Source organism: Physeter macrocephalus, chromosome 14, assembly GCF_002837175.3.
Source record: "Physeter macrocephalus isolate SW-GA chromosome 14, ASM283717v5, whole genome shotgun sequence".
Lineage (NCBI taxonomy): Eukaryota > Metazoa > Chordata > Mammalia > Artiodactyla > Physeteridae > Physeter > Physeter macrocephalus.
The window spans coordinates 55,320,384-55,331,561 of record NC_041227.1 but is presented as its reverse complement, the minus strand read 5'-3'; the positions used below and the strand labels follow the sequence as shown (position 1 = coordinate 55,331,561).

At 44.0% G+C, this 11,178-nt stretch overlaps 1 protein-coding gene across 2 annotated transcripts in view; it reads left to right on the top strand.

Moving 5' to 3' along the window:
* The window catches only part of TXNDC11 (thioredoxin domain containing 11), a 45,732-nt gene extending 36,379 nt beyond the window's left edge, over positions 1-9,353 (top strand). The window contains exons 6-8 of one of the 2 annotated variants that reach the window (XM_028499185.2): positions 5,328-5,440; positions 7,512-7,712; positions 9,229-9,353. In XM_028499185.2, coding sequence (XP_028354986.2) covers positions 5,328-5,440; positions 7,512-7,712; positions 9,229-9,333 — 419 coding nt within the window. In that variant the 3' untranslated portion in view covers positions 9,334-9,353. Of the gene's footprint in view, positions 1-5,327; positions 5,441-7,511; positions 7,713-9,228 lie in introns of those variants that run through there. The other variant, XR_003682955.2, reaches the window with a different exon arrangement.
* Positions 9,354-11,178: the final 1,825 nt, after the last annotated feature.

Sequence of the window (11,178 nt, the reverse complement as noted above, 5' to 3'; positions counted from 1 at the left end):
TGTCTTTTGGTTGGAGCATTTAATCCATTCACATTTAAGGTAATTATCAATATGTATGTTCCAATTACCATTTTCTTAATTGTTTTGGGTTTGTTTTTGTAGGTCCTTTTCTTCTCTTGTTTCCCACTTAGAGAGGTTCCTTTAGCATTTGTTGTAGAGCTGTTTTGGTGGTGCTGAACTCTTTTAGCTTTCACTTGTCTGTAAAGCTTTTGATTTCTCCATCGAATCTGAATGAGATCCTTGCCGGGTGGTGTAATCTTGGTTGTAGGTTCTTCCCTTTCATCACTTTAAGTATATCATGCCACTCCCTTCTGGCTTGTAGAGTTTCTGCTGAGAAAACAGCTGTTAACCTTATGGGAGTTCCCTTGTATGTTATTTGCCATTTTTCCCTTGCTGCTTTCAATAATGTTTCTTTCATTTTTGCCAATTTGATTACTATGTGTTGTCTCAGCATGTTTATTCTTGGGTTTATCCTGTATGGGACTCTCTGCACTTCCTGGATTTGGGTGGCTATTTCCTTTCCCATGTTAGGGAAGTTTTCGACTATAATCTCTTCAAACATTTTCTTGGGTCCTTTCTCTCTCTCTTCTCCTTCTGGGACCCCTATAATGCAAATGTTTTTGCGTTTAATGTTGCCCCAGAGGTCTCTTAAGGTGTCTTCGTTTCTTTTCATTCTTTTTTCTTTATTCTGTTCCGCAGCAGTGAATTCCACCATTCTGTCTTCCAGGTCACTTCTGCCTGTTATTCTGCTATTGATTCCTTCTAGTGTAGTTTTCATTTCAGTTATTATATTGTTTATCTCTGTTTGTTTGTTTTTTAATTCTTCTAGGTCTTTGTTAAATATTTCTTGCATCTTCTCGATATTTGCCTCCATTCTTTTTCCGAGGTCCTGGATCATCTTCACTATCATTATTCTGAATTCTTTTTCTGGAAGGTTGCCTATCTCTCCTTCATTAAGTTGTTTTTCTGGGGTTTTATCTTGTTCCTTCATCTAGTACATAGCTCTCTGCCTTTTCATCTTGTCTTTCTGTGAATGTGGTTTTTGTTCCACAGGCTGCAGGATTGTAGTTCTTCTTCTGTCTGCCCTCTGGTGGATGAGGCTATCTAAGAGGCTTGTGCAAGTTTGGAAATTTTATTATTATTATTAACTGAATAGGATCATGCCATTGTTGGACCATTGTTGGGGGAGGGGAGAGCATGATTCTGAATTTATTTTTCATTATTAACATATTCAAATACCTTAATTAAAATATTAAAGCTTCATTAATTTTAGGACAAAATTACTCATTTTATAAATGACAAAGGCCCCTATTGTAGAAAGCCCTAGAGCCCTGCTTAACAGAATGTTCTGGATATGGAGATGAGAAGTGTTGTTTTGTGTCTTGTGTGTGTGTGTGTGTGTGTATGTGTGTATTATGCGGGCCTCTCACTGTGTGGCCTATCCCATTGCAGAGCACAGGCTCCGGACGCGCAGGGTCAGCAGCCATGGCTCACGGGCCTAGCCGCTCCGCGGCATGTGGGATCCTCCCAGACCGGGGCATGAACCCGTGTCCCCTGCATCGGCAGGCGGACTCTCAACCACTGTGCCACCAGGGAAGCCCTCTTGTGTCATTTTGACACTGTAAACTTCCTCTGCTAATTCATTTACTCCTTGTACACATGGGACTGCAAACTTAAGCTGCTTCTTCCAGCAAGATTTCCACTATATGCAGGAACTTTTAAAATGTGTAATTTTTGTAAATTTCTCTGTAAAAAATAAAGTTTTGAAATTGTAACATGTTTGGGCATGTTAGATCTGCTCTGTGCAAGCGGCTGTCCATTCTTATTAATGCAATTAAACAGGTTTTTGAATGACCCCTTTCAACTTTTGAGTCAAGCTGTCACTACTTATTCCTCTGCTCCAATAAATCATGTTGGTGACTTTGGCAGACTATCAAATGAGTTTCCTACTGGCTGCTTTTCCTTCACTCCTCTCTTTATCAATGTCAATCTATCAAAATTCAGCCCTCTTCTGGAGAGTGGTGTCTTTGCTTCTACCAGTTCATATCCTCTCTTGGGTCCTGCTTTTTCTTCTGACAGCTTTGGAATCTGAACTTATATGTTATGCCATTTTTTTAAGTTTAAATTTTGAACTTATTTTATGCTTGCAGAAAAGTTGGAAGAATAGAACAGGGAGTTTCCTAACATCCTGCCTTCACTTAGCTTCCCCCATTGTTAACATATTATTTAACCATTTGTTAGGGTGCTTTTGCCAAAACTGAGAAATTAACATTGGTACAGGATTATTAACTAAACTGCAGACGTTATTGAATTTTGCGGGTGACTGTTTTCTGTTCCAGGATCTGATCTGGGATCCCACGTCACATTTAATTAGTCTCCTCCTATAACAGTTCCTCACTCTTTCCTTGTCGTTCATGATATTGACACTTTTGAAAAATACTGGTGGTTTATTTTGTTGCTCAAATTGTTCTGGCTTTGGCCATTAGGAGCATCTTGGGTTGGCATCTGTGTCCTTTGAACATATCCCCCTCCTTTTACAAGCACATCTTTCGTTCTGACTGGACAAGATGTTTCAGGCTCATCTTGTACTTCCTTTGCCCCAGCTCTGGGATTAGCCTCTTCTCCAAGAAGCCCTGGTTTCTTTTTATTGGAGAGTGACATTTAGAAACCCAGATCTGGGTACAAGATATGCTCTTCAGTATCAGGTGTCATTACTTCTAGGCCCTTTCAGCAGATAGAGCTAGGACATATACGTATTTATACCCACACACATGCATGCCTCCATAGTTCTATATCTATTATCTGTGTCATAAGTCGTAAGGTTATACGAAAGGTCGTAAGTTTATACTAATTTCTTCTGATTCCAGTCTAACACCACAGAGTTCATTTTAGCTTTCCCCTCTTCATATGTAACTTTTCTCCTGCCCTGAGAAGGCTGGCTCTCATCATCTTTAGTTTTACAGTATTCAGTCAAGATACCGTTTGCTGTTCTCTTCTGGTTCAGTTCTTTCTCCCCACTCACCACCCCTTCACTGAGGTGTGATGCATTTGCAGTACAGCTAGGTTGGTTTGTTAGTGCTTGTGTTCCCCACTGGATCCCCACACATGCTGGTTGGTATCATGATTTTAGTTTTTGAGTGTGTGAAGGCTGTGAGCTTTGCCGTGGTTCTGATACTCAGAGGAAGGTCAGGCTCCCTCACCCCTGTTCTCCAGTTCCCATTACCCATGCCCCCTTTGCCACCCACCCTATAAGTAAGCCATTTCTGTCATTTCTGGTTTATTCTTTTTATTTTCTCTACTATTTATTTATTTGCTTAAATTTATTTGGGTGTGCCAGGTCTTAGAATTGTGATGCACGGGATCTTTGTTGCAGCACGTGGGATCCAGTTCCCCGACCAGGAATTGAACCCGGGCCCCCTGCATTGGGAGGGTGGAGTCTTAGCCACTGTGTCACCAGGGAAGCCCCATTTCTGATTTACTCTTCTTGTGTTTCTTTGGTTTTGTGCCATTTTAAACTCATCAGGTTTGTGCTAGATTGTCCAGCCGCCGTTAGGGACACGGTCACTCTCACCTCATCCTCAACAGCCACTCCTCCTCTGAGAGGAAGATGCCGCCACTGCTGGAAGGTGGGCCGTGTGGTTAAGCTAGAAACTTCGTGCGTTTAGCACCTTCATATTTTAACTACTTAGATATCAGTTGGTAGCATTTAAAGTTTAACTGATATTTTATTTAACGTTTGCTAATAAATCAGAAAGGGGATAGGAAAGAATGCACCTTTTCCTACACCGTCTTATCCACCTCCTTTAATACTAGATGTTTTAGTCAGTTTTTAATCACACAAATATTACATTAAATATACTCCTTGTGGGTGGGGGAAGAAAGCTTCACACCTAAGGATAAAGTCCCCTTTGATCTCCATCCCCCAACACGGAACAATTTTTATTATCCTTTCAGATTCTGTATACATTTCTAAACATACGTACCTGTAGGGGAAAACATTTTATGTGTGACGCTTATTTCCACATAAAAGGTATACTTTATCTTTCTTCAGCTTGCTTTTTTACTCATATGTGTCTTAGACAATCTATTCATGTTGTATAGATAGCCCTGCCCCACTGTTTTTAACAGCTGCAGAGTATCTCTTGGTGACTGTCCTTGCGTGTCTCTTGGTGCACATGTGTAGACACTAAGAAGTGGAGCTGTGGGGCTGCAGGCTGTGTCCCTGTCCCACTGTGATCACTACAGCAGATTGTTCTCCCAAGCAGCTGCCATTTTACCCTTTCCACCAGCTTTGCATCAGAGTACTCGTTTCTCTGCTGGTCATCAATATTTGATACTTCCTGTGTCTCAGATTTTGAAGGTGAAAAGTGGCATTTTGTTCTCATTTGCTTTCCTCTGAAATAGTGAGGTTGAGTGTATTTTTAGCCTTTTACATTTCCTTTTCTGTGATGTGTCCATTTTTAACTGCTTTCTTTTTCTTACTAATTTATATGAGTTTCTATATATGCTAGATTGATTCATTTATCAATATTCATATGCCCAGACACTGCTTTAGGTGCTGGGGTAACAGCAATAAACAAGGTTTCTAATTTCACAGAACTTAAGAGGAAGTTGGACCAAAGAAAATCTAAATAAATCAGTAGGATTATGTACCTGTTAATAAATGCTATTAAAAAATTAGAGTAATGGTAGAGAGATTAACTAATATTTATTAATCAAGAGATCAATATTCATATGCCCAGACACTGCTTTAGGTGCTGGGGTAACAGCAATAAACAAGGTTTCTAATTTCACAGAACTTAAGAGGAAGTTGGACCAAAGAAAATCTAAATAAATCAGTAGGATTATGTACCTGTTAATAAATGCTATTAAAAAATTAGAGTAATGGTAGAGAGAGGACCTGAGTCAGGAGGGAGCCCCAGTTTCCCCGTCCAGACCATCCTCTGAGTGTTTGCCCAGAGGCGGGTGGTCAGGGAGGGCTTCTCAGAGAAGGTGGGGTCAGAGCTGAGATCTGAATGATGAGAAGGAATTGGCCGTGGAAGTGTCCAGACAGAACAGCATGTGCCTGGGCTCCCAGGTGGGGCTAGTGAGTCGGGGGGACACGGACGGACACAGCGCAAGTGCTTGTTAGAGACAGGTGCGCAGAAGTAGACATGAGGTCTGTTTCAGGAGGTTGTTTCTTCGGCTTCTCCTTTTGTGTCTAGGCTAGGTGCCCAAAAAGAGCTTTGCTCTGGGGAATTTGTGCGTCAGGATTTGATCACTGGGTTTTGTGGTTGTTTTAAGGCATAGGCTTTTTCTTTTTAATAAAGGAAAATTTTCTGTTTCAGATTACCTAGGAACAGTACGATTTGGGGTTATCACAAATAAACATCTTGCGAAACTGGTATCCTTAGTACACTCTGGAAGTGTGTATTTACATAGACATTTCAACACATCACTTGTAAGTATTTTGAAATCACGTTTATATTAGCGCAGTGGTTCTTAACCTTGTTTGGATCACAGACTTCTTTGAGAATTGGATAAAATCTATGGATACTCTCTCTAGGAGAGTGCACATGATTTTATATTGCGAACTGAGAGTCCCTACAGCCCCTCTGTAGAGCCCATGCCCCTGGTTTAGAACTCATGCATTAGAGGGCTCTTGGATTTAACATCTAGAAATTCTGTTTATATTCTTAGATTTTGATACAGCCTTGTTAGTTTTCCTTCTTGGATGAAATTGCAGAGTTACTCTTGGAGAAGTGTTACTCTGGGCCCATGTTCTCAGAGGTTAAGCTTCCTTTGGGCAATGTTCTTTGTTCATTTGTTCCATTTATCAAGGGTAGTAATGTGACATGCTTTTCTCCTTTAGCTGATGAAATGGATTTTGAAGTTCTTGTCAAGTCACAGTGAGAAGTTGTTGGCTTTCCGCCCCAGAGAGCCTCATTTTCCATTGTTGTCTTTGTTCCCTGATTTTATTTGCTTTCTGGTGGACCAGCCCCAACTCAGCTATTTCTGAGCTTTTGGCCTGTATCCTGCTTAGTCCTGTGCTTCTGCTCTGTTTATTGCTACTTCCTCAGTCCCAGCACTGAGTTTATTTTTCTTCAGTATTTTCTCTCTCTGACTTCATTGATGGTGTCAGTGACTTACAGGTCGAGTGAAGACCAGATCTCCCATACCCAGTGTGCCCAGCCCTTTAATCCCACGTTCCCCTCGGCTCAGCATGCAGGCCTCATGCTGTTAGACCCTCCCGGGGGGCGCTCTCAGTGCCAGTCACCCTGGCTTCTGCATATCTCTACATCCCAGGTGGCTTTAACTTCTCACAGTTTATATTCCCAAAGTCAAATGTATTTCTGTGTTTTCCAGATAGAAATGTTGATTATGATGATTATGTTTTTTCAGACTCCCACCATCCCACTTTGGGAATCACCGCTGTGATGGTTTCTCCCACCACCCACCCACTCTCCTTGTTTCTCTGTCTAAGCTTCTTTAGACTTCATCTGCCTTTGCTATCATTTTCCTTCATCCTTCCTTTATAGCATGCTATACAAGCAACATATATCATGTTTATGTATAGTAAAGGGTACTGAGGAAGAAATTTAAAATAGACGGAGAAAAGAAGGTAGGACTGAGAATGATACTGAAAAAGATATTGGGTTTACTGCATCAGTTCCATAGTTTTTAAGGTTGGTTGGTTGGTGTAGCAGCAGAATTTCTTTTAGCAAATGAAATAATACTGGGATACCAGTATGTTTAAAAAATAAAAGCAGTGGACATCTTTGTTGTAAGCCAATTTCAACCTCTATTTTGGGGAGTGTAAAATATCTCATTTTGTGGAACTCTCCAAAGCATTCTATGGGGAGTTTTGTTTGAAACCCAGTGATTTATATCACTGGAATTTCAAAAATAATTTTGTGTTGACGTACTCTTATTATAGGAAAACAAAGCAAAAAATATAGGTGTATCTCTCCATTCTGTACACATAAAATGTGATCCGTGGCCTTGTACAAGTTCTGGGTCACTCATGGATTCATGCAAATATTTGTTGAGTTCCCGCTCTGTGCCAGGTGTTCTAGTCACTGGGGGTACATGTGAGCAAGGCAGAGCCAAACTTCTGCCCTAACAGAGTGTTGCCAGGGACCAAGTTAAACATGATTTTACCAAGGTAAAAATTATCCTTGACTCCATCATTTCTGTTCCCTTAGAGCTCCCCTTGCGCAGGGTAGAGGTCATTGTTGCCAGCAGCAGGCAGGGAGTCTTATTTGTTGATAGACGAGTCTGTCTAAAGGGAAAAAGATGAACCACATGATATGGAAGTCACCTCTTACAGCTGCTTTTGCTTTTCTGAGCTGCTTGTGAGGAAGCGCTCTGTCTGGAGAAGTAGAGCCAGGGTTTAGCTGCACAGGCAGGGACAGGTCGTGTCACTGCTCTGAGCCTCATTTTCCTCACCTGTGAAGTGTGGGGTTGAGGACGGGGCTGATGTGCTTTGATCCTGCCCTGCCTTTTATCCTCTGTGCGTTTGTCCTTCCCAGGTCTTTCCCAGGGAGGTCATCAACTACACAGCTGAGAACATCTATAAGTGGGCCTTAGAAAACCGAGAGACACTTCTTCGATGGCTGCGGCCACACGGCGGCAAGAGTCTCCTGCTGAACAATGAACTGAAGAAGGGACCAGCACTTTTTGTATTTATACCTTTTAATCCCTTAGCCGAAAGTCATCCATTAATAGATGAGGTAAGAGTCATAATGGTAAAAGGTGTCTCATAAGGAGTTGGAGAAACTCATTAACTTAGCCTTTTCTCATTCCGCGATCAGAGTAGTTTCCCCTAGTCGCCGAGCGGCCGCCAGGAGCAGCTGCTGCGTTTCTGTGGCGTTACTCCTTTCTCCTGTAAGTGAGCAGGAGAGCCTGTGACTTGGGTAGGACTCACCACAGCCTATCTGGCCACATTACTGACAGCTGCTCAGGTCTGGGTGAGTCGGAGGGGACAAGGAAGGCAAACTGTGCCTCTCTGAAAAAGGACCAGATGGCCCGCTTCCTGCGGTAACAGATGCCCGGGAGAGGGGCAGAGAGGATGGACAGCTCAGGCAGGGTTTAGTGTGGCCTTTGGGATGCTGTTGTCACGGGGGTTTGATCAGACTGTTGGCCCTGGCCACTCTCAGCCCAGCAGCCAGCAGCAGTGGTGGGTGACCTTGGGATCCCATGTTTTTCTAAACCTGGCATGTCTCACAGGGCAGTTTTCGGAGACAAACGCCATCAGGAGTCAGCACCTCCCTGCTGCCTTTTCTGCTTCATCTGGTGCATTCACTGTCTCTGGGTGTGAGTTTATTTTATACATAGGATCGTTTGGAGGCACTTAGAGAGAGCAATAACAATCAGCCGAGAGCTCCTGGGATTGCTAAATTGGATTTTCTGGGGGGTTTATTTTTTCCTTCCCTCAAGGATCCCTTAATTGGCCAAAACCAATTTCAGACAGCCAGTGAATCACTGGCCAGGCTGCCTAGATGCTGCCCCTCCCAAGCCCTCCATGTGAGCCTGATGGCCTGCTTTCCTGAGGGAACCGGGAGGCCAGGCCAGGCCCCTCACTTGGCTGCTCTGGAGCCTCTTTGTTGAAGTTATTATCCCTGCTGGGGGCCTTCTGAGTGAATGCTGCTACGATGGCTTAGAGGAGGAAAGAAGAGAAGATGAAATAGCTTTGTTTATTCTCTGATTAGGGAGGACTTGAAGTAATAAGACTTAATTTCTTTAGAAAATCTTCACTACACAGTTATTTTATGAACTAAGACACTCTTTCTTTACTAAGACACTCTAGTATTAAGAGCCCTTAAAACTCTTTGTAGGAAAGGTGGGGTTTTCAACCAAGGTATTAGCCATGGTTGTGGATTTTAACTTTTAAAGTTTTCTCCTGGAGAGTTCTGTCTTGTCTGGCTTGGGCATGTCGGGGTTCTGGGTTGGGTGGTATTTTGTGACTGGAGCCCAGTTCCTCTGGGGGGTTGTGCTTGGATTTAGACACCTGGTGGGAGACACTTGCTTTCCAACTCTTTGTTTCTGGGTGAGTGTCTCCCCCATCTCCCCGTACTCCTCTGTCTTTGTTTATCAAGGTTTTGCCCACAGCTCCTTTCCTCCGGGCTCTTAGTGTCCCTGTGAGGTGAAGAGAGTACCTTAATTGCAGCCTGTGGTTAAACCAGGTGGCATCTTAGCAGTGTTATGGATTACTCAGCCAAGCGCAGTACATTTCCCTGTTCATTTCAGGCCCCTTTAGCAAACATTTATGGAGCACTGTGCCAGGAAGCCACGGTGGAGAAAGACGGAGAAGGCAGAGCCTTGGTCTCATGGTCTCGGAGGCGTGTCTGGTAGGGGAGCAAGAACTTGCTTGTAATTCAAGGCAGAGGGTGCTCAGCCCCAGGAGGAACTGGAGGGGAGTGGGTGCTGTCCCGGGAAGCTGGGGGCTGGGCAGGAGGGAGGCAGGAGGGGGCTGTGGGAGGGGTGAGTGTTTGAGACAGGCCTTCAGGGGTGGCCAGAATTGTGATGGGCTGAGAGAAACTTAAGGGAAGGAATAGCCTGAGCAAAGGCATGGGGGTGGGCAGGGGGCGACGGGTTTAGATATTAGGAAATAAGACAGGTTGTATGGTCTCTATAAAGGACTGATTGAAGAAGACCCAGAAAAAAAACGTTGGAGGAGAGGCTTTTGGGTGCTTCTTTGAGGACTCCAGGATTAATCATAGCCATTAAAGTCTGATAATGGAGCGCTGTCAACAGAGCTGTGTTACCATTGTTAAAGTTTTCCTAGCAGCCGTGTTCCAGAAAAGTGAGAAGTAGGAAGATGCTGAACTTGGACGGTGGTGTTGGGGATGGGAAGTGGGGCGTGTGACCATGGAGAGAGTGACACAGTGACTAGAAGTAAGGAAGTCATCCTCGGGGTTGGGCAGTGTGGGAGGGGTGAACACCTCCCTTACATGAGGGTGAGTTCGAAACTCAAAGGCTCCTTGACCCCAAAAGAATTTAAGCCTTAAGCCTTATTTTTCCATTATGCTTTTAGGCCCAACTTTGGGCAGGCGATGGAGGAGGTCTGCCTTGTAGAGTCGGGGCGGGAGAGTCAGTCAGTAAGAGATGGCCATGTGGGGACCGCCCTGTGAGGCCCAGGCTGAGACCAGGCAGCTCCTCTTCCACACATATGCCCCACCCCGCCCCCGGGAGAGCACGGCCTGCACCGCGCATGGCATCAGGCCCCTGACCCCAGCGTCTCCAGAGAATCCCAGAGAGATCATGAGACATCTCAGTATGCTTATCAAAAGAAATTCTTAGCACAGCCAGAAGAGGCTCTGTGTGGGTTCTTAGCTTGTTTTTTAAAATTATTTTTATTATTAATTAATTAATTAATTTTATTTTTGGCTGCATTGGGTCTTCATTACCGCACGGGGGCTTTCTCAAGTTGTGGCAAGCGCGCTTCTCACTGCGGTGGCTTCTCTTGTTGCGGAGCACGGGCTCTAGGCGTGTGGGCTTCAATAGTTGCGGTGCGCGGGCTCTAGAGCGCAGGCTCAGTAGTTGTGGCGCACAGGCTTAGCTGCTCCACAGCATGTGGGATCTTCCCGGACCAGGGCTCGAACCCGTGTCCCCTGCATTGGCAGGCGGATTCTTAACCACTGGACCACCAGGGAAGTCCCGGGTTCTTAGCGTTCACAGCGCTGCTCTGAGGCATCCACTGCGTATGAGTCTGGGGGACAAAGGCATCTTGTCCAGACTTACAGATTTCTCTGATTAACGAAAATGGAAGGAAACATTTATAGTGCAAACAGTTAAAGTTTTTTGCCAAATTTTCCTTATTAGTTCACATGAAATTAAATGTGACATCAAGTGATTCACATACGGGATGTAACTGGAGTGCCTTTTCAAAACTGCCTGTTATGAAAAAGGAATATAACAGTAAAAACTGGTTCAGTTTATAGGAGAAAACTAAGAACTCCTCACTTTTCAGGGGCATTACTGTATAAAATATTTTCTTCACTTAAGAATATCCTTTACACGGCTGCTCTGTTTGTGAGAGACATTAAGAATGAAAGAGATGAGGAAGGAAGACCTCGTAAGGAGTTTTGCTGTCCTCAGTGTACTCCTACTTGGACTTTTCATAAAAGCCCACGGTAAATACAGTCATCCCCTGGTAACCACAGTGGGGTTGGTTCCAGGCCCCCTGCAGATACCAAA